This window comes from Misgurnus anguillicaudatus, chromosome 1 (genome assembly GCF_027580225.2).
Source record: "Misgurnus anguillicaudatus chromosome 1, ASM2758022v2, whole genome shotgun sequence".
Lineage (NCBI taxonomy): Eukaryota > Metazoa > Chordata > Actinopteri > Cypriniformes > Cobitidae > Misgurnus > Misgurnus anguillicaudatus.
This window is the reverse complement of record NC_073337.2, coordinates 846,313-867,906: the sequence shown is the minus strand read 5'-3', so window position 1 is coordinate 867,906 and position 21,594 is coordinate 846,313. Positions and strand designations below refer to the sequence as shown.

Below are 21,594 nucleotides of genomic sequence, written 5' to 3'. Positions count from 1 at the left end.
AAAAAGACCAGTGTCTAATATGTTTAGGGAACTCGGGTCAGTTTTATTATGCAAGTTCATAAAACATTTATCCTTCTGACTAATAACACTGCCATTTTGGCTACTTTTTGTTTATAGACAGATTTAATGACAAAAAAATTTGCATAATTAAAAGGGTAGTTAGTTTTAATGATTTGTTTGCCCTAAATAAAACTGAAAACACATAATACACCTTTAATTATGTCTTAAGTTAAATAATTTTTAACACATTTTCATAAAAGAATTGCTATTATTTTGTAAAAAAAAAGTGTGTTTGGATAGATCTGCTTTTACACTATTTTGACCAGCAGGTGTCGCCAGCGTGTGGTGTTTCGAACGCTTTGAAAAACTGAATCAATTGATTCGAAACTTTGAAAAGCCTTTTTAACTTACCAAAACTAAGTTACTGGGTTGATCTTTTTCACATTTTCTAGGTTGTTAGAAGCACTGGGGACCCAATTATTGCACTTAAAGATGAAAAAAGTCAGATTTTCATGATATGTCCCCTTTAAGCTCTGACCAACTATTAGAGGTTTCTTTGTGACACATTTCTGTTGAATAATCCATTTTATTATAGCCACTGTAAGAAAACAAAGATTAAATATTTTGTAGTCAACAACAAAGTTGCAAAAAAATAGTAATTACAAGAATTTACAAACAGAATTACAGAACAAATAGTCAAGATAGTTGCTTCAGGACTTGTTACAAAAATAATGATGGTTATGAAATGTGAAACCACTGAGGTATGCTCTTGTACAACAGAATGTTCATGCTGACTTAAATTAAAAAATCTTCCTTATTACTACTTCCTCTCCTGCCGCCAACTTCCTGTACAGGACTTTCAGGTCTTCTGGCTCTGGGACTTTAGAACCAGGTGTTGGTGGAAGCTCAAAATCTGACGATACCTGTGAATCTGATTTCTGCTCCCTGGTTTCTGTTTTGGGTTCATTCGCATCTGATCCCACCTCACCAGATTTGCTGTTCCCATCCTGAAACACCCCATTGGTTTCTTGGTTACATTGGTCGCTAGTCGTCTTACTGTCATCCACGTGTACAAGAACAGTATCTATTTGACTAAAGCTCTCTGTACCTACATCTGATACATGAGTGGACTGTGAGGAGGTCAGGTGAATGCTGCCGTCATCATCGTCTTCATCTTGAAATAGCTCGGGGGACTGAGATGCTGTGTTTTCGGTGGATAAGGTTTGAGTATTTTGACTGTTATCAAACTCGCTCTCATCAGTCAACACTGGGTCTGCCTTGAAGAAATTTTCCCACCGGGGCGGAGCAGAGGTAGATTGGGGTGCGTTTGAACTGGATGTGGACGGGGTCATTATGGGGCATGTAGTTTCTGTGCCAGGTAGAGCAGCACCAGATGGGTGAGTTGCAGGGGGTTCATCACCCATGACGTTTGAAAGCTCAGCATCATCTTCGTCATCATCATCATCATCGTTTGACTCTGTGCAGTCTATGTAATTGGAGAGCTGTGTATGTGGGAGGGGCTCTGGGAGGACATACATTTTGTCTTTTTCGAGGGAATCTTTATTGGGGCTTTGAGGCTGGGTATTAACAACAACCTTGGTTATATCAGTCACTGACATCTTCTTCCTCCTTGGAGCCATGGTAACCTCAGCAAACAAGTCTTCATCACTGTCTGAGCCTGGATGGAGGAAAATCCTGGTTAAACTTTGGTCAAGATTGATAACCAAACATGTTACATAATAAGGATTAGATCATTTTTTTTCCTCCAATATGTGCTCTATTTTTGGATTGTTTGCAACCACCACTGATGTTGAAAACACTTCATACCTTCTGACGTGCAGCACTTTTTGGTTCTTTTGAGTTTTCCAAGTGGCTTGTAGACAATTTCTTCCCCTCTAGAGTGGCTCCTACACAGCGGCTTCAATCTAAATAGAAAAGCATTTAATTTTACAAAATCTATATAGGATTAAAAACTACACATACAAAAGCAGAACGGCCAGTCCTTACAGTTCTACAACATCCTCTACTGTTTGTCCCATGGGAATGACATTAGGATAGATGTTTACAGGACAAATGTAAGACAGGAAGTCTTTGACCTAGTCACAGGAAGTAGAATCACAAGTTTTAAAAAAGGCGTAATATTGTGTAGATATTAAAAATATCCTGCATCTTTTTTGATAGGATGTTTCTTACCTCTGCGTAAGAAGAATGAAAGGAAAAACAGGCTCTGTAAGAACTGCTGCCCATTCTAAAATGAAAGTCCCATTCGATGATCAAAAAAAATAATTGAAAAAAAATTCATGGAAACTATACACTCACTCGGCCACTTTATTAGGTATAATAAACCTGTTCAATTGCTTGGTAACACAAATTACTTATCAGCCAATCACAACTCTAGACGTGGTGAGAACAACTTGCTGAAGTTCAGAATGGGGAAGAAAGAGGATTTGAACGTGGCATGGTCAGTGTTGGGGGTAACGCATTACAAGTAATGTGCATTATGTAATAATATTACTTTTCTAAAGTAACGAGTAAAGTAACACATTACTTTATAAATGTACACATTCATATTTGAGTTACTTTTTAAAAAAGTAACGCAAGTTACTTTTCAGTTCAATTAATTTGAGATTTACACACTTTATGCGTGCGCGCCTGAGCGGTCAGTCAGAAACGGAGATGGCATTACTGTAAGCATTACTTACCATGAAAAGTAACTAAGTAACGCAATTTTGGGGAGTAACTTAATATTGTAATGCATTACTTTTAAAAGTTACTTTCCCCAACACTGGGCATGGATGTTGGTGCCTGACGGGCTAGTCTTGAGTTTCTCAAAAACTACCATCTCTAGGGTTTACAGAGAATGGTCCAAAAAAGAGAAAATATCTTGTAAGCAGCAATTGTGTGGAAAAAATGTCTTGTTGATGTCAGAGGAGAATGGGCAGACAATCAGATGGTATGGGTAGAATTTGTCGTGAACAAACATAAAAGCATGGATCCATCAGGTGGTGGTGGTGTAATGGTGTGGGGGATATTTTCTTGTCACACTTTGGGGCAATTAGGGGCAGTTGTAGCCTAGCGGTTAGAAGGTCGGGTTTGTAACCCGAGAGTTGCTGGATCGGTTGCCCTTGAAGAAGCCATTTGGTGTTCATTATCATCGAAGACATTTCAAGCTTCTTAGCTAATGTTACATTTTAGCATCAGCTTGGTAGATAACGGGTGAAAACCGGATCGGATCTGTAGGTAGAGCTAACTATTAAACGCTAACAGCTAAGGATGCGCGATAATTTGCATGCGATAGTCATTGCGCTTCTCGTCAGTGAAGCCGGTTTCTTGATTGAAAGTGAATCGCCATCAGCTACTTTCAGATGGAGCCACATTTACTGCACAAAGCCGTAGTTCATGTACAAGCTGAGCATAGGTTATCGCAAGGCCTATTATAAGTGAACTTCTAGCGAAATACTAACAGCATCTTACTTACCAATCGAAAATAAATGTTGTCATTTCGGAGTCGAACCTCATTTCTTTCATGACCATTAGTTGTCTCCAGCGATGAAAAGCAGTGCCAGTATTTACTCTGGTTCGGTTCCTTTATTTATCAGATTTTATTTGTGATTCCGAGCGCGTTTTTTCCCTGCAGCGAATGGTTGTGGTAGTGGTAAATGTCTCTTGCTTCAGCCATTCTTCCGCTCTCTTCCCTGAACTGAAATGCGTCCAAAAACCCTATTGCAAGGCTGGAAGGCTTTAAGGCATGTCCGAATCCATGGCTGTCCAAATTGCATTTCTCTGAGCTGTCTTCATGCCTCTTAAGTCATTGCCTCATGAGGCAGCGAGGCAACAAGTCAGCTGCCTTAGGCCCTGTCCCAAATGGCACACTCCGGACTTGTGTTCCTCCTGAGAGTCCACACTTTGATGACATCACGTAGTCCAGACTTTAGGGCCCCTTGATGCGAGTTCACGTGGGTGCACCGGAGTTGTATTTTGGGACAGATTCGAGCATCACACCGGAAATACGTAGAGAAGTTGCCCGTCAGTGTAAACTCCTCCCTTCCGTCGTCTGATTGGTCTGATTGCCCTTTCGCAAGGGCTTCTTGGTTGGTAAAGTGCACAAAGCCTGCTGCAGTGCGGGCTTCGCTGAAGACCGCATCAAGGGGGCAAAGGAGGCGCTGATGAGCACACTTCAAAGCGTAAAAATGACAGATGGGACACCCTACGGACTTCTTACTTCTTCTTCTTTTGATGCGTGTAGCTCATTTTTTAAAATCTTTTACCTCAATTCTTACAAATGGCCCCTTTAAAAAGTCTAGAATTTTTATGATATTATCCTACACTACACAGGGAATAATATGGATTTTTATTCCAGAAAACTTCTTGTATAAAATAGATTCAAGCACTTTCAATGACCTGTATCTATGCATGTATACTTTCTTAAAAACTTCCTATGGCCTTGAATTTCCCCCCCCCAGATTCACAAACTTTCAAGGACCCGTGGGACCCCTGAGAGGTCACATTTCGAGTATGCGTTCCATACTTGGCTTTCAACTGAGCTTTGTTTAAACACCATGGCCTACCTGAATATTGTTGCTGACCATGACCACAGTGTACTCATTTTCTGATCAGCAGGATAATGCACCATGTCACAAAGCTCAAATCATTTCAAACTGGTTTCCTGAACATGACAATGAGTTCACTACTCCAGTGGCCTCCACAGTCACCAGATCTCCATGCAACAGTAGAGATCCTTTGGGATGTGGTGAAAGAGGAGTTTCGCATAATGGATGTGCAGCCGACAAATCTGCAATCATGTCAATATTGAGTAAAATCTCTGTTGAATGTTTCCACCACCTTGTTGAATCTATGCCACGAAGAATTAAGGCAGTTCTGAAGGCAACGCGGTACTAGAACGGTGTACCTAAAAAAGTGGCCTGTGAGTGTAAAGACCACATTATGATGAAACACTGCACCCACTTGACAACGACCGAAGTCTTTTTGGTCCGTTCTCCAAACCATATGGTTGAGGGTTTAATGCTGATAATGTTAAGTGGAGTGCCGTCTGGAGCCGTGGAGCCGCAGGGTAACCTGTTAGCTCTGAAAAACATCTCATCCTGTTAAAGAATCAACATTTTTCAGTCTCAGTCTACAAGCCCATATCCAAGATAATGAAACGATTCTTAGATAAAGGTACAGTATTATTATGCAAAGAACTTAAGTGTACCTTGGGGTGCCTGCAGGCGTGGATCTGCGTCGCCCGGTCAGTAGTCATATGGCACAAAATTTCAGGCATTTTCTTGAACATATCCAAGCTCTTTACATGTATCTGTCACGGAAAATGGTGTTACGTTTGTAAACAAGACAGAAAGGAAAAAACATCCGTAGAAATCTCTGACCTGTGAATTGAACTCCTGTCCAAGGTTGGTGAAGAGATATTCATAACCGTACGCCGCTTTACAGTTCAACCAAACTACATGGTACGGACTCCTACAAATCCAGTCTTGTACCAGCTGCCTTATACCTGACAAACAAGCCTCCTGAAACAAATTCACAAAATCTCTAGTTAGATGTGTTCTGTATAGTAGAAATCTGTATAGTAATGCAATTCAGGTTAGTGTCAATTCTTACCCTACTAGGGATCTGATGGTACTTTGGATCAAAAAATGTACTATCCAGATATACACTCTGAATGTCCTTTACTCTGAAAACACAGTATGATTCATTATTTTAAAATGACGCCGTGTGGTCGGACACAATTAGTTATAAGTACAGGTTTAGGAAATGAAATGTAGACATGAAGGATCTGATGCACACCTGTCTCCAGAGTGCAGGTGCTCCATTCTGGCTGCGTCTCCAATAGCCAATCTAAAGTCTCCAGTGTACAACACTGTACCCTGAGAACCCTCAAAGAGAAACCTGCATAAACACATTATTGTATAAATCTCATGAAATATAGAAACGTCAATTTCATACTACCCACCGATGTAAAGACAAAAATAAAGTATTAACAAAATGATATTTCAGAAATTTCTAAGATTGTTAATGGCATTATGGCAGTCTGAGAGACAAAACAATACAAACATGTTATTTAAACTGTGACATATTTGTAAATATATCAACGGCACATCAATTTTATTGGCATAAGTTACATACATAACTGATCCTGGACAATGTCCAGCAGGAAGCAAAGTAACAACAACATCCTCCGACTAAAAAGAAAAGCCAAACACAATTTAAGATTAACTGCACAGATATGTTTTTACACACAATAAACAAGAAGTTTAATGCCCACCTCTCCAGTGATTTCATCTATTAGTGATATGTGAGTCGGACTGTCCAATTCCAGCGCAACCTGATATTTGATACCAGCATTAAAAGCTTTCAAAGGCAGCATCAGTCTGTCTGTGTTTATTATATAAATTATAAAAAGGTGCTTTATTAGGGAAAAATGCTTACAATGTGATCTTCCCAGAATCCATATTTTGGGTTACTAAGCAGAAGCTCTTTTGTCACGAATGAGCAGTACAGCTTGACTGTCAAACTAATGAAGAGTCATGTTAGTTACGTGTACAACAGCAGTAACGGTACTTGTTGAAAATGAAATGTTATGCATTAGTCTAGCACAAAAGTTACTCACCTGAACTTCAGTTTTCTTTTTAGCAAAGGACCTTTCAATCCTTTCATGTGATCTGTTATGAGTAACAACTTGAATGCCAAACAAACTGATATTGTCTGTAGGAAACTTGGAGGATCAAGTGCAGTTTGCAGACTTACCTTTATGGCAATGAGAAAGAAAATAGGCTCTGGCATGTAAATTCTCCCTGTCAAATCGGTCCAGGGAGATGGTGGGATACTCCTTCATGCGTCCAGCAAAAGAGCTCATATTGAATGCATAAAAAAAGGCGGACCAAGAACTCAAAAACACCTCAAATGACAAGACATCATAGCCCTCGCTCACTCTATACTTGCGATTTCGTACAGCAATCTGTCTTCCCTCCTGTCGGCATCGTTTGAAACCACGTGATTAAAAAATCTACATCTTATAGCGACATCTGTTGGACAAGAAAACGTTGCCAAACAAACAAAAAGTAAAATCGCATAATAAATGTTATGCTCTTAAGGAATATATATAAAAAAGTCAATTTCACATTTTGATCGATCACATCTACTAGTCTACATTTTCCAGGAATGGTTTTGGTTGGCCAACCAAACTGTTTCGTTTTCCTTCGTTTCCTCGGGTATGGTTTCGATTGGCCAGCAATATTTGTTTTACGTACAGTTGTTGTCTTGGAAACGCAGCCAACAGTAACTTACCAAACGAACGTTAAACGGTTTCGCTTTTATCACTCACGTCAAACGTTTGTATAAAACATTATTAACAATTAATATTGACATATTTATGTATTTATAATGATAAATGTTGACCTGCAGCCGTGATTCAGTAACAACACGTAAAGACTCTTCTGTGTAAATGTCAATGTTAGCTGTCAATGTTTTGTGAATCGGGAATTTCGTTGTTTCTAAATGACTGTTTGATGTTTATATTTCTAAATTGTCTTATTAATGGTGCATGCTGTATATTGCAAAAACAAGGTCTATTGTAAAACTGCACTTGTTTCCAATAATACTGTAAAATTACTTGTCATATACAGAAAACATGTCCTCAGTTTTGATGGATAATAACGCCAAGCCAAAATCCATGAGTCGAGCAAAGCAATGGACAGGCGAGGTTGAGAACCTGTACAGATTCCAGCAAGCTGGATACAGAGATGAACTGGAGTACAGACAAATCAAGCAAGCGGAGGTACCCATTGTTGTTAACATGAAGAAGGGTATTTACTAGCATTAACAAGAATTAATAAATGCTGAAAACTATATTGTTCATTGTTTGTTTACTAATTATATGTTAGTTAATGCATGTATGTTTACTTAACCTTATTGTAAAGCGTTACCTAATGTATATTTAGCACCGTTAAGCATAATACATTTCTTAAGTCTTTATAAAGTCCCCTGATAAGTTGATTTCCACTTTTTTTTTACTTTATTATAACTACACCTACTGTTGCTCCAGATTGACCGTTGGCCAGACACTGGATTTGTGAAGAAGCTTCAACGTCGAGATAATACATTTTACTACTACAACAAAAAGAGGGAGTGTGAAGATCGAGAGGTTCATAAAGTAAAGGTTTATGTGTACTGACAGCCCTGACTCAACCAGCACTTGGGATAGTTCACCCAAAAATGAAAATTCATCTTTTGCTCACCCTCGTGTTGTTACAAACCTGTATTAATTTCTTTCTTTTGCAAATTACAAAGGAAGATATTTTAAGCAATGTTTGTAACCAAACCATTTTAAGTACAACTGACTGATATTTTTCCTACTATGGAAGTCAGTGGTGCTTCTGTTTCCTGCTTCCTTACAAATATCATACTTTGTGTTCATCAGGACAAAGAAATGTATACAGGTTTCTAACAACACAAGGATGAGTGAATGATCACAGAATTTTCATTTTTGGGTGAACTATCCCTTTAACCCATGTTTCTTTTTTTAAGTATGAGTACAGATGTCAAAGTCTTCATCTAGTCATTGTACAAATTGATCTAAATTATTTTTTTTCAAGTGAACAAACTATTTGATGATCTGTATTTAAATGTAAACGTTGTATTGTTAAATAATTTTTTACAATTTCAAATGTAGTAATACCAGAATAAAGCAGCTGTTTAAAAAGATTGTTACGTTTTCTTTTTGCATTTACAAATTAAAATGTGAATGTGTTAATAGCTGCTTTTTTATTTTTATACTAAATATTTTGTATATATTATTTTTTTGTTATATAGGACAAGGAATTCATAGTGAATTTTATTATTGTTATACAAAAATTGAGTAATTCTTATAAAATTCTAAAATAATTTAGTTTTAAAAACAATTTTAAAACAATATGTCATATCAATGACCATCATTTTTTGGTTTAATGCATTATAGATTGGTATTCAAAAGTTTTAAACCTTTTACTTTTTAATTATTTCCTGTGTTTGCTGTTAGTGTAAAATAAAAAAAAGTGTACGTTATGATATATAATGTCCCTGTCCCAAATGGCACCCTGAATTTCCTACAAGTCCGCACTTTCATAATGTAACGCCGAATTTCGGAAAGAAGCCTGATGTGAAGCTTGCACAATTGCGGGAAAAGGGATAAATGTCGATAAAACTGTGGCCCTGTCCCAAATGGCGCACTTCATGTGGACTTTCGGTCTCGTGGCCTTAAATTGTGCGTGTTCGCTTAGTCTACGGGTCCGTAGGTTGTCCCATCTGTCGTTTTTCCACTTCGAAGTGTGCTCATCAGTGCCCCCTTGATGCAGTCTTCGGGCACTTATATGAAAAAATTCGGGCACTTTGCACACTTTACCAACCCAGAAGTCCTTGCGAAAGAGCAATCAGACCAATCAGACAATGGAAGGGAGGAGTTCACACTGACCGGCAACTTTTCCTCCTATTTCCGGAGTGATGCTCGAGTCTGTCCCAAAATACGACTCGGGTGCACCCACATTGACTCGCATCAAGGGTCCCTAAAGTCTGCACTACATGATGTCATCAAAGTGTGGACTCTAAAGAGGACCACAAGTCCGGAGTGTGCCACTTGGGACAGGGCCTGTGGCTGCGTCTGAAACCAAATACTTTCCTACTAGGCGAGAAACAGTATGTGACAAAAGAAGCATGTCCGAATCCACAGTACTCATAAAAGAGTAGGCAATAAGTACTCGGATGACGTACTTTCGACTAGATTCTGTAGTGTGCATTCATGGACCCTTTTATCCCACCAGGTCCCAAATGGCTTACTTCATGTGGACTTTCAGTCTCGTAGCCTTAAATAGCGCGTGCTTGCTTAGTCTACAAGTCCGTACGGTGTCCCAGCAAGCTTTTCGCACTTTACCAACCCAGAAGTTCTTGCGAAAGAGCAATCAGACCAATCGGACGACGGAAGGGAGGAGGTCACACTTACGGGCAACTCCTGCTCCCAGACCCGTGTGACTCTCAAATCTGTCCCAAAATACGACTCCAGACTCGCATCAAGGGTCCCTAAAGTCTGCACTCTATAATACCATCAATGTGTGGACTCTGAGGAGGACCACAAGTCCGGAGGGTGCCATTTGGGACAGGGCTGTAGAGGATTTTGTGAACGGAGATTGTCAGTCACATGACAATGACAACATTGCAAATGTAGTATGTTTGGATTTAATTTATACACACACATTTATACTATATAGAACATATTTATTATGAGCTTGTTAAGCATTCAAATAAGTACCAACTCAAGAGTGGGATTTTGTCCTTAATAGATACATCTTGACTACGAATGATTGCAGTGAAAAAGGATTTATTTGTTGTCATGCATATATTGGCCTTTGTTCATTGTATACGTCAGGTATAATGTATTCATAACAGTTCATCGGCGCAAAAATCATGGGAAAGTGTTATCTAGAGGGGGAAATAACCCGTTTTAAACGCACCTGAAGTTAGTGTCTTAAAAAACATCAAATGAACGGCCTCCCCCTTTAAGATGACGCTACTTCCGGTTTTATACCGCTTGTCTTTACTGTGCTATTCTGCTCTTGAGAAGTCATGCGGATAATGCTCTGATCATAAATACCCGTGTTATCAAAAAACCCAACGTTTGTACCACATACTGGTAAGTTAACAGTTTATTAAACACTAACGCTTACCTCTATTCTGTTGTTATAATTTATTTTTGTTTGCATTAGCTTGTTAGCCTTTGGATGGATTTAAGTGAATCTATAGCAGCAATCTTATTTAATTTTAACAATTTACAGTTAAAACATAGAATAGTCATATATGATTAAGCTTAAATATATGTTGTTTATTAATAGTTTATTGATAAGTTGGTTATAAACAAAATCAGTGATTGTCAAGATGAAGTGACAAGCAGTGATATGCAAATTTAAAGAAGAATTTATATGTACTAGAAAGCATTCAAGACAAAAATTTGTGTGAAATCTGTATGGTGTTGGACATAACAATTCTTAGTTCGAGAAGAAACTTGATCCCTATAGATTTGAGCAATCAATACTAGAAAGTGCAGAGAAGTAACATCAGGCACTTAAACTGATCTTTGGTTACTAACACATTTACAGAGTTGAAACAGTCTTGAGGTGTTTCTTCTCTTCCATCCTCAGATTTCTGTTGACATGAGGCAAATTTAGGATTTTAAAGCATTTGTCCTAAATCCAGCAGAATGATGAAGAGTCATCATGGATCTGAAGGTAATTTGCCAGAGGTTGTCCACAACATAACGGCTTCGATTTTAATTACTTATTTATCCCCCCCTGGGCTTTTATATATGACCGCATTACTAATGCATCTATTTTGCATGGCCGTAATGTTGTTTGAGGAATATAATGATTCTGATCAGAGGGATTTAGATTCTTGTTAAAGTTATAAAAAACAAAACATTAACAACATAAAAAACTGTCTAGAAAAGAAACATTTACAAATGAACTAAATTTCCTCAAAAACTTAGCGTTTGTGGACACGGTCCCAAAAAAGGGGACAGATTCATCCTCCACTGCACAAAAGGAGCAAAGGGGATCCTCCTTGGGACATTTTAAAAGAAAAGCTGACAGGATAAATCAATGTAGAAACTCAGACACTCTCTTTCAGTGAATATAAAATATTACAGAGGGTACAGTAACACATTTTTACATTTGTGCAGAACACTGTTTTTGCACTGAACGTCAGGATCAACTGGTCACATGACCGATCACATTTTTTAAAGCCTGTGGTTATGCGATTTCATGAATCTGGCTGCTCAGAAATCAGCTGAGAGAGACAAGAAGGCTTGTTTTGTTACTTGAAAAATGCATAACACATGTTTCTTAGTTCATCATATTGATAATTCCATGAATGGACCATGAACAGTGTCATTTGTACTACAGGTAACGCAAGCATATTGATATCCTGCATCTAAATCCCTTTGCCGTGAGGCAAACCCAAGCAAAAAAGGAGCAAACATGCATTGCCGAAGTCTGCTTGAAAGGGACTGCAGCTGGTAGAAGATATCAGGAAAAGGGTGTATGTACTGCTTTTGCCATGGATGACTTTACTACACGCACCTATGGCACCAGTGGTATGGATAACAGGCCTCTATTTGGCGAGACATCAGCCAGGGTAATGCCACATTATTATTATCATGATTCATGCTATTCCAAACAAGACAGCACTTTTAAGCTTGCATTATATAATTTTGAGGTCACACTTGTGCTATGTAAATTACTATTTACCTCGAGATACCTATCAGGTACACTAATATATTTTGGTTAATCACTTTCAGGATAGAATCATCAATTTAGTAATCGGTGGACTAACATCTTTACTCGTTCTTGTAAGTTTTCACCTTGAATTGAAATTTCTATTAATATTATTGGTGAAAGAGGATGCTGAATACTCTTTTTCTGTTTCAGGTGACTATTATTAGCTCATTTGTCTTCCCTTCGCTGCCTCCCAAGCCATTAAATATTTTCTTCGCCACCTGCATTATATTAGTCTGCGGGTCAGTGTTGGTTCTGGTAAGTCTGAGAGCACCAAATCGTTGTGTTTATTATCAGTCTGGTACCAAAGAGTAATTTCTACATCAGATCTAAAATAAATGAAATCATGTCTTGTTTCCTCTGTTTCTCTTAGATATACTGGTATAGACAGGGAGATTTGGAACCCAAGTTTCGCAACTTAATCTACTATATGCTGTGCTCCATCGTTCTGTTGTGCATTTGTGCCAACTTGTACTTTCATGACGTGGGCCGTGACAAACAGAGCAATGCCTTATAAAACTGTTACCATGGGAACCATCCCATTTACAGGAATGTTCATTCATTATGTGGGATCTTCGCATAACCTCACATGAGTTTTTGAATCAGGAGAATTCATTTCCTACAAGCCCTTTTTTGGGGCTGGGCCAGTCTGCCTTTGGGAGCCACGTCAGTGGAATAAACATATTATAGATGCAAATATGTTAATGATAAGTAGCACTCTGGGATCATGCACACTTTTGTACCCTGAACACTGTATACAGCTTACAGATTTATGCCAATGTAATTACAAGATCTAGTGAAATAAGCCATGGAAGTGTAACACATATTGCTTTTATATTTGTGTGCGGCACGCCTGTCGAACATTCCTCATTGAGATATGTCCTTATTTTGTATTTAAATTATTAGAAAAGCAATTCTGAATCAGTGCACTTGATTAAAGGCATGAAGTCGTTGTAAATGCTGCTTACTGTTCCTTTTTTCAAAATTATTTGATATAGTAGAATACCTGAAAATTAAGGTCATCTGCAATTTATAATTTGTATTTTTATGTAATGAATAAATACATAATCAAAATGCTTTCATGTTTTTTGCATTCATCATGCTATACACTCACCTAAAGGATTATTAGGAACACCATACTAATACTGTGTTTGACTCCCTTTTATCTTGAGAACTGCCTTAATTCTATGTGGCATTGATTCAACAAGGTGCTGAAAGCATTCTTTAGAAATGTTGGCCCATATTGATAGGAGACCATCTTGCCGTTATGGAGATTTGTGGGATGCACATCCAGGGCACGAACACCACATCCCAAAGATGCTGTATTGGGTTGAGATCTGGTGACTGTGGGGGCCATTTTAGTACAGTAAATTCATTGTCATGTTCAAGAAACCAATTTGAAATGATTTGAGCTTTGTGACATGGTGCATTATCCTGTTGGAAGTAGCCATCAGAGGATGGGTACATGGTGGTCATAAAGGGATGGACATGATCAGAAACAATGCTCAGGTAGGCCGTGGCATTTAAACGATGCCCAATTGGCACTAAGGGGCCTAAAGTGTGCCAAGAAAATGCCCCCCACACCATTACACCACCACCAGCCTGCACAGTGGTAACAAGGCATGATGGATCCATGTTCTCATTCTGTTTAAGCCAAATTCTGACTCTACCATCTGAATGTCTCAACAGAAACTGAGACTTATAAGACCAGGCAACAGTTTTCCAGTCTTCAACTGGAGATGAGTGGTACCCGGTGGGGTCTTCTGCTGTTGTAGCCCATCCGCCTCAAGGTTGTGCGTGTTGTGGCTTCACAAATGCTTTGCTGCATACCTCGGTTGTAACAAGTGGTTATTTCAGTCAAAGTTGCTCTTCGGCCCATTCTCCTCTGACCTCTAGCATCAACAAGGCATTTTTGCCCACAGGACTGCCACATACTGGATGTTTTTCCCTTTTCACACCATTCGTTGTAAACCCTAGAAATGGTTGTGTGTGAATATCCCAGTAACTGAGCAGATTGTGAAATAGACCGGCCCGTCCGGCACCAACAACCATGCCACGCTCAAAATTGCTTAAATCACCTTTCTTTCCCATTCTGACATTCAGTTTGGAGTTCAGGAGATTGTCTTGACCAGGACCACACCCCTAAATGCATTGAAGCAAATGCCATGTGATTGGTTTATTAGATATTTGCATTAATGAGAAATTGAACAGGTCTTCCTAATAATCCTTTAGGTATGTGTGCAGCTATGAAACAGTGACTGTGGTTTCAGAGGTTCCCTGACATCTACTCTCTTGTGAGCATGTGTATCGTTGTAGCAGTTTGAAATATTTCCTTATAAAAACACACCGCTTTACCTTATTAAATAATAACTATGGATTAGTTTTTGATAGATGGATGTTTTTTGGAGCTTTAAAAATGAGGCACTGTCCAATGCCATTATAAGGTTAAAAGAGTCAGGAAATAATTTAATATAACTCCAACCCAGACAGCAGACGACGGGCCGGATCTGCTGACTTGGGTGTGTATCCGGTCCGGAGTCGTCTGCTGTCTGGGAACTGTGTTTGGCTGAAAGAAGAAAGTCATACACCTAGAATCGCTTAAGGGTGAGAAAATATGGGACAATTTTAATTTGGGGGTGAATTATTGTTTTTACCTTGGAAGAGAGGAGGTTTCGATCAATTGTTCATCCAGTTAAATGGATAAACATAATGTAATAACAAACCTAAATGAAATATAATTGGGTTAATGTACTAAGACAACTATAAGTTCCCCCAATTCAAAGTTGACTCATAGGTATACAAAAATTGACAAATTACTATCTGGATGAGTAGTTTATGTGATTAACTGTTTGTCCAAACAAGATTCATTCAAGTTTCTTTGCTGCAGCTAAAACATTACATCCCCATTACATACAGTATTATGTTCTAAAAGACATCAAGGTAACTTTTAGTGATTAATTAATCACGGATTTAACCAACAACATTCACATCCAAAGCGCTGTTCCTTAATCTCTGACCTACTATAATCCTCCAATCCCTGCAGCAATGCATCATATTACTGCCAGTACCTTACCACAATGGATAAAAAACAGACAAGTGGTGACAATGTTTTGTTTATTCAATAAATTATTATACACAGAGGGTCTAACATACAGGTTAAGTAAATATTTAAATCCTTTGATGGCCATCTAGTCTAATGGTCATTTGGAATGAAGCAGACTACACTATTATAACAGTGCAGCTTTACATAGTTAATGGTTAGTAGGCTATAAAAACTAGTCAAATCAAGAAATACACACACGTAATACATTGTAACAACAAAGGTATATCATATTTTTAAAATTCTTATTCAAGCAAGTGGTACTTGTTTCTGTACAAACACGGATGAGGCTCAAAAAAACGAATGTTTAATAAATACTGTTTTGATGCAAGCATGTTTCATAGTCATGATCCTGCATGCTGCATTTCAACCCACAAAATGTCATTTGCCCCTCAATTCAAACCCACCACTTTAATGGAACCAGGTAACAACACTTTACTCAACACGTGTATTATAAATCTATGAGTAACCTCTGTGTAGAGTATTCAGTGTTTGATTTGTCCTTCAAAAGTCTGGGTAGGGTCTAAATAAATAATTGATGTTAGACGCTAGGAGTGAATCTTCAGTCTGATCCCTCTTCCTGGTTCTCCAAAATGGGATCTATGTGGAAAAATATTTATGGTCAGTAACATAGGACATATTTTATTTGGAAACACTTTACAATAAGGTTCATTAGTTGCTCCTGGTTTGTTCATGCTAGTTAATACATTAACCAATGTTCACCAATGAACCTTATTGTAAAGTGTTACCTTTAATTTCTTTAAAGAAAACAATCAGACCTTGTTACTGCAAAGAAGTCATAATACCTGTCAGTGTTCCAAGGGGCAGGACAGAATCTGTGCCAATATCTTCATTTGTAGGAATGAAGCTGCCTGGAGACGAAACCATAAGCACGGTACCGACACCTATCCCAGGACTCTCCGATTCCTCTACTTTACCGGAGTTTGTCTAAAGGAAAGTACAAGGATTGAGAGAATTATAATGTGGATTTATATAGATGTTTTGGTTTTGCCTACAGAAGAAGAAACCTTTACCTTTTCTTCTTCCTGTACATCCTTTAAACTTTCTTCTCTATTTTCCTCTTCTTCAATGTTTTGGTCTTCAGGTGACTGTTGATCCTTTACAATCTCCTGTTCTCCTTCCAACTCAGAGAGGTCTTCTGGGCTCACCGTCTGGATGATGATGCCCGGATGAGACATCTGAACCGTCACATTTTCAGTGTCACCCTTATGAAGATTGTAGGTGTGGGTAAAAGAGAGAAATTTAGATTATAGGACATTTGTTTCATTCATTTTGCATGTTCTGTGTTAACACAAGCAAACAGATTTACTGTGAGGCTGTGTAAAATAATCTGATCCGGCGAAGATGGTGAGGTTGCAGCTGTAAGAGTGACCGTGGGATTGGCTGAAAGTGTGAGTGGGAGGCTCTGATTGGTTCCTGTTTGGAGGAAATAAGTTCCAGGGGTGCCAGTGGGCTGCAGGTGAAATGACTAGAGAGGAAACGAAACAAATTATTTTAAAAATACTGCACAACTTTTAGATTGCAAAAATGTAAATCTTTCAACCACAAATTTACTCACAGGCAATAATTCAAACGTTTGTAAAGCTCCAGAATTCAATGTGATTGTTTCACTGTCTGAAGTACTACTCACACCATCTGAGGAAGCTGAAAACAGGAGACATGCACTGAAACATGTTTTAAACACAATACAAAAAGTCCCCTTAACCCGCAGCTGTGGGACAAACGGTTAGATTTTCCACCGAAACCACAGTCATATGACTGTGTGCACATGGCCTTTTGTTTGTAATACTCACAGACATGCGTGATCTGCACTGGAATCTGAACCGGAATCTGAAGCGCAGTAACCGGGCTGGGTGACGCATTAGCCGACGGAGAACCGACCACCACGACCTTCGTAGACGGTGGTGCTTCAGCAACATCCTGCAGTGCTTTTAACAAGACTACGCACACAAGAACTCGCTTCAACATCTGCCAACAAATTAAATCATTAACCTTGATCACAATCTAAGTTCCTCACCAGGAAATGGAAGCTCCTTGTGATTGGTTACTTGTCTTTTGATGGTCCACCATTTGCTCCGCAGCCACTGAGGTGAGCGCACACTGCTCCACCCACCAGCCAGAGTATCCCAGTTAATGTCGTTCTCATCATCCATCTCCAGCTCTGCTATTCTGCTCATATACAGTCGGTTTAAACTTAATGATGCACTCTGAACAATGCTACCCTCCCATCTGCTGTGACCTCAGGTACCTGCGAACAAGGTTGATATCATCTTCTTTCGTCCATTCTGTTCCCCCGCTCTGTTTCCAGTTTAGGTAGTTGAGCCACTTGGAACGGCACTGTTTCTCGGAGCGACTGCCAACTATTTCTGCCACTGTCGCCCAGGAGACGCCTTGAGTAACGGCATCGCCCGCCTCTGTGCCAGTCAACTCATGGACCACCTCTGCCAATTTTCTCTCCTCTTCTTCTGTCCATTTTCCTGGATGTTGAACATTGCCGTCAAAGATATGTCGACATATAGTTCAGAACTGATGTTAAAAACTACTATTATTATATTACTAAATTTTACCAGTGTTGCATGTGTCCTTCATGAGTCGACATCGGTCCTTCACGGAGGATGCACTGCGACCGAGTGCCGCCCCTATGGTGGCCCAGTCGTTCCCGTGTCTCTCTCTCAGCCTGATATTGCAACACAGAAAAGTAACAATGGGGATTCAGGAACTCATATGCATTAAACTTTGTACCATTTGTAGTTTAACTTACTCTTTTAGTCTATTGATCTCTTCATCCGTATATCTAAATGACAAAAAAACGACACATTAAATATTAAATCAGACATCTGGGTGTGTTAAAGTGAGTCAGTAAACCTCTCTGTCCTTACTTGCCTACGTGGTTTCGGTTATCGTACATCCGAAGTACCCGTCTGTATACTGCGAACAGTGGTCTGTTCAAACCCCACGCTATACTGCGATAAAAATCTTTTCTCTCTTCTTTTGGCATCTCAAAGATGATCTCCGCAGGGTCCTGTATCCCCCGGTTCTGAGTTTAGACGGACAGAATATAAGCAAGGCTGCACAGCTCTACCGAAGTGATACCTTCATAAAACATGCTCACCTTTAGGTATTGATCTATGTTACTCATCAGGATATCAATCTCCTCTTTTGACCACATACCCTGTTTCCATTTGTGACCTGCAGATTTGTTAAAAAAACTTTTACTGCGGTTTAATGTAAAGTACTGTATTTATTATCTTGAGTGTTTATTATTTCTAAGACCACCCAGAAACACATGCTATAGGTGAAATTTACCCTTGTTAACCAATGTGTCTTTATCTTCTTTCGTAGTGAACCAGGCTTGACTGACGGCAGACACATCTTCAGATTTCTTAAGGGCAGAAGAATCTTTATCCTGTCGACAAACATGTCAACAACGCTCAGATTTTTTGCACTTATGTTTATCTGCTGAATGTTCTGACATATAAGTAACAAATACTTTATTGTATCTCGGAAACTAGGGAGTGTTAATAAATGACTACCTGTATTTGAGGCAAATCATCTGATTCCAGCTCTCTTTCTCTCATCTCTGTCGCAGTCATTGTCACCTCAAAACTTTCATCGCCTTGGGTAACTAAAATGTAACGACAGCCTGGTTAACACTGTAACACTTGCTTATTGTTACATTATGTGTGCAGATTAGGTGATGCCAGTCATTTTTTAATATTATGACAACCGTCACAGCCCTAATAAAAACAGCACGTTTTTGCTCCCTCCCAAATCGGGGAATTTTGGACATGCTATAACAAATGATCTGTGAGCTGAAACTTCACATACACATTCTAGGCTCATCTAAGACGTATATTTCATCTTGTAAAAATGGGAATAATGGGTTTGAGGTGGACCAACTATATACATACAGTATGAATATGTGTTTATACTCACTAGGCAAAGTGACAACAGAGTACTCTGCTGAGGTAGAATCATGAGCGCCTTCAACATTGTCGCTGGACAATCGCAGTCGTTTGTGAACCGGTTCGGTGGTTTCATCTTGACCCGAGTCCTCATCTGTAATACATCGATAGAATTTACATAAACACATACATTTAATACAAGGAATATTAACAACACCGATCATATGGCTCGATCATGTTCCACGTGAAGCAGGGGTCCTCATCATTTTGAGGACAGTGAAGGATTATGTTTCCATCAGTGTCTTGAGTGAATGTGACAGAATTGACGGATTCAAGGAGCACAGTGGCTGGGACATCTCCTGTGTTCATACTCAGTCTACAGGTAAAGGAAAAAACAGCAGAGACATTTTTATTATTTTGTCCGCTGGGAAAATATCTTAGGTAGGTTCTGAATGGCATTACTAAATGAAAAAATAACATCTTTAAACAAAATGATTATAACAATTTGCACAGATCATCATGTTCAAAAACATACACCTGGCCTGGCTTAAAATGTATTGTGTTGCTTTCTTGAATGTTTGGATCTTTTGTAACAGTTTAGTAATAGTAAAAGTGACCTATGTATGGTAACTCATAATTGGAATGTGACCTCCGGAAACTGTTTGGAAACAATACAAGGGTATGTAAAGTTTTGAAACGGGTTATTGTTGTAAAGTTACTTATTCTGTACAGGATTACAGTATATGGACTCATCTTTTATGTGAAATAGCATGTCTGTACTAAATAAAAACAAACTGCAATTTGTATGATCCCACTTATTTTTTTTACATTTTGCTTATTCTGCAAGGGATATGTAAATTTTGAGTACAATTACATATATGTTGCAAGCGTTTTCTTTTTCATATTATTTCATATATTCCACTTTACTAAGCTATTTTATAGTGTTCTTGACAATTTCAAAAGTAAAGTTCATTGCACACTGGTATGGTAATACATTGTGTTGCATATTCATAATAAGTGTAACACTACATGATAAATAAATTCAGTTTGCTTGCAATTATAAGTGCTGCATTCATTTATTTCACAATAAGCCATTTTAAATACCTTTTAAATATACATAAATAATAACAATAATAATTACACAACGGCTGTAATACAAAATGTATCTATGTGAACATGCTTAATAATATTAGAATAAAAAAACATTTTGCATGGTTGTAGTGTTTCATCTGGTCATTTAATATAAGCAGATCAGGAATAATGAGGCGCCATGTTCGTTTGCAACGTGAAGCCGTGTGATGTCGACGGCATTTTTCCGATGTTGCTGCATTATTTTTACATTTAAATTATAAAAGTAATCGGATTTGCTGCCGTGCCGCACACAGGGCTGAGCGAAAGTGAATTTTAGGTTTGATTTCGGTACTTACTTCCTGTTTTGGGTACGGGGACTTCGCAGTGACCAGGATGAAGTCAAATACCAGGATGGAGGAGAAGCGTTTTTTCTTCAGAGTGGAAGTGTCTACAGGAGCCCGTTTGTGACTTCCGGTTCTGAAATCAATGGCGTTGGTTAACCTTAGCTATATCTTTCTTTAGATAAAAATTACGAATGTACACTTTTATATGGGAATTTGCTTGACAACTTAAGAAATGTATATATTATGTTGCAAGTGTTATGTTGGTGCAGGCTTGCACACGCTCACTTCTGAACTACAGCCGACGTTTTATTAAAACGCTTTAAAGCTGTATCAGCAGCACCATCTAGTGTTGAGTTTAGGCAAATGTGCACATTGTATACAGTGAGTTATTCTTTATGTTTAGGTTTCAATTCTTGTTTAGATAATAATTTGTTCTTATTCAATACATCGCCACACCTATAGAAAAAAATGTTTTAATCCGTCTGCTTGTTTTGTAAAGGGTTGTTTATACTATAGAATTAAATATATGTCCAAGTACAAATTGATACTTAATTTCCACAGCAATACATTATTAATTTATTTGCCTGGATTTAAGTATTATTTATTATGAATTATTACGATCAATACACATGACATAAGTAAAAAGTAGTAGAGTTATAAACTTATGTGCACATTTAGATGTTTTTTAGCCATGCCCATGTAGTTCCAAATAATTTACTTAGTGAGCCTGCTCTGTAGGTTTTGTGATATAATGTGAATAATTTATTTTGCACTGTCACTGTGGTATCTTCCAATCATGAACATCGTACAAAGGGTCACTTTGAAGAATAATAACGCATTGT

General features: G+C 38.4%; 4 protein-coding genes across 9 annotated transcripts; 2 read left to right on the top strand and 2 right to left on the bottom strand.

Annotated features, from left to right (window-relative positions):
• Nucleotides 1-566: 566 nt before the first annotated feature.
• On the bottom strand, nucleotides 567-7,242 carry dclre1c (DNA cross-link repair 1C, PSO2 homolog (S. cerevisiae)). Of its 2 annotated transcripts, none has more exons than XM_055191040.2 (14): nucleotides 6,763-7,242; nucleotides 6,626-6,693; nucleotides 6,445-6,529; nucleotides 6,281-6,340; nucleotides 6,142-6,197; nucleotides 5,803-5,904; nucleotides 5,617-5,689; nucleotides 5,385-5,525; nucleotides 5,213-5,314; nucleotides 4,966-5,102; nucleotides 2,194-2,248; nucleotides 2,008-2,096; nucleotides 1,828-1,925; nucleotides 567-1,678 (listed from the first exon to the last, which is right to left on the bottom strand). In XM_055191040.2, exons 1-14 carry the CDS (start codon nucleotides 6,796-6,798, stop codon nucleotides 801-803), a joined length of 1,980 nt encoding a protein of 659 aa, XP_055047015.2. In that variant the 5' UTR covers nucleotides 6,799-7,242; the 3' UTR covers nucleotides 567-800. The 2 variants fall into 2 exon arrangements, with proteins under 2 accessions (XP_055047015.2, XP_055047014.2); XM_055191039.2 differs by having other exon boundaries at nucleotides 6,626-6,677.
• Nucleotides 7,213-8,718, top strand: meig1 (meiosis/spermiogenesis associated 1). 3 transcript variants are annotated; one of them, XM_055191042.2, is made up of 3 exons: nucleotides 7,213-7,346; nucleotides 7,641-7,792; nucleotides 8,060-8,718. In XM_055191042.2, the coding sequence occupies exons 2-3, from the start codon at nucleotides 7,646-7,648 to the stop codon at nucleotides 8,186-8,188; spliced, it is 276 nt and encodes a 91-aa protein (XP_055047017.1). In that variant the 5' UTR covers nucleotides 7,213-7,346; nucleotides 7,641-7,645; the 3' UTR covers nucleotides 8,189-8,718. The 3 variants fall into 3 exon arrangements, with proteins under 3 accessions (XP_055047017.1, XP_055047016.1, XP_055047019.1); XM_055191041.2 differs by having other exon boundaries at nucleotides 7,327-7,439; XM_055191044.2 differs by having other exon boundaries at nucleotides 7,329-7,455.
• Nucleotides 8,719-10,517: 1,799 nt separating this feature from the next.
• On the top strand, nucleotides 10,518-13,388 carry tmem243b (transmembrane protein 243, mitochondrial b). Of its 2 annotated transcripts, XM_055191327.2 has the most exons (6): nucleotides 10,518-10,675; nucleotides 11,181-11,267; nucleotides 11,940-12,171; nucleotides 12,335-12,385; nucleotides 12,465-12,569; nucleotides 12,685-13,388. In XM_055191327.2, exons 3-6 carry the CDS (start codon nucleotides 12,094-12,096, stop codon nucleotides 12,826-12,828), a joined length of 378 nt encoding a protein of 125 aa, XP_055047302.1. In that variant the 5' UTR covers nucleotides 10,518-10,675; nucleotides 11,181-11,267; nucleotides 11,940-12,093; the 3' UTR covers nucleotides 12,829-13,388. The 2 variants fall into 2 exon arrangements, with proteins under 2 accessions (XP_055047302.1, XP_055047303.1); XM_055191328.2 differs by lacking the exon at nucleotides 11,181-11,267 and having other exon boundaries at nucleotides 10,543-10,675.
• A 2,020-nt stretch (nucleotides 13,389-15,408) lies between these two features.
• Nucleotides 15,409-20,925, bottom strand: dmtf1 (cyclin D binding myb-like transcription factor 1). Of its 2 annotated transcripts, none has more exons than XM_073871752.1 (17): nucleotides 20,765-20,925; nucleotides 19,596-19,713; nucleotides 19,369-19,489; nucleotides 18,966-19,057; nucleotides 18,739-18,838; nucleotides 18,545-18,621; nucleotides 18,312-18,469; nucleotides 18,194-18,226; nucleotides 18,000-18,109; nucleotides 17,681-17,909; nucleotides 17,450-17,601; nucleotides 17,226-17,372; nucleotides 16,991-17,076; nucleotides 16,742-16,900; nucleotides 16,446-16,637; nucleotides 16,218-16,359; nucleotides 15,409-16,011 (listed from the first exon to the last, which is right to left on the bottom strand). In XM_073871752.1, exons 2-17 carry the CDS (start codon nucleotides 19,704-19,706, stop codon nucleotides 15,974-15,976), a joined length of 1,947 nt encoding a protein of 648 aa, XP_073727853.1. In that variant the 5' UTR covers nucleotides 19,707-19,713; nucleotides 20,765-20,925; the 3' UTR covers nucleotides 15,409-15,973. The 2 variants fall into 2 exon arrangements, with proteins under 2 accessions (XP_073727853.1, XP_073727857.1); XM_073871756.1 differs by having other exon boundaries at nucleotides 19,369-19,492; nucleotides 19,602-19,713; nucleotides 20,765-20,922.
• Between the last annotated feature and the right edge of the window lie 669 nt (nucleotides 20,926-21,594).

Bases quoted from the DNA above. Each gene is read 5' to 3' on its own strand.
- dclre1c (XM_055191039.2), bottom strand. From the start codon at position 6,871: ATGAGCTCTTTTGCTGGACGCATGAAGGAGTATCCCACCATCTCCCTG. The intron at 6,198-6,280 runs GTGGGCATTAAA...TTTTCTTTTTAG, and splicing joins TAGATGAAATCACTGGAGAG to TCGGAGGATGTTGTTGTTAC. The intron at 1,679-1,827 runs GTATGAAGTGTT...TCCTCCATCCAG, and splicing joins AAAGTGCTGCACGTCAGAAG to GCTCAGACAGTGATGAAGAC.
- meig1 (XM_055191041.2), top strand. From the start codon at position 7,406: ATGTTGACCTGCAGCCGTGATTCAGTAACAACAC. The intron at 7,440-7,640 runs GTAAAGACTCTT...TGTCATATACAG, and splicing joins CCGTGATTCAGTAACAACAC to AAAACATGTCCTCAGTTTTG. The intron at 7,793-8,059 runs GTACCCATTGTT...CTGTTGCTCCAG, and splicing joins GACAAATCAAGCAAGCGGAG to ATTGACCGTTGGCCAGACAC.
- tmem243b (XM_055191327.2), top strand. From the start codon at position 12,094: ATGGATGACTTTACTACACGCACCTATGGCACCAGTGGTATGGATAAC. The intron at 12,172-12,334 runs GTAATGCCACAT...AATCACTTTCAG, and splicing joins TTGGCGAGACATCAGCCAGG to GATAGAATCATCAATTTAGT. The intron at 12,570-12,684 runs GTAAGTCTGAGA...TGTTTCTCTTAG, and splicing joins GCGGGTCAGTGTTGGTTCTG to ATATACTGGTATAGACAGGG.
- dmtf1 (XM_073871752.1), bottom strand. From the start codon at position 19,706: ATGAACACAGGAGATGTCCCAGCCACTGTGCTCCTTGAATCCGTCAAT. The intron at 18,839-18,965 runs GTAGTCATTTAT...GTTTGTCGACAG, and splicing joins ATGATTTGCCTCAAATACAG to GATAAAGATTCTTCTGCCCT. The intron at 16,012-16,217 runs GTATTATGACTT...TTTTCCACATAG, and splicing joins GCCCCTTGGAACACTGACAG to ATCCCATTTTGGAGAACCAG.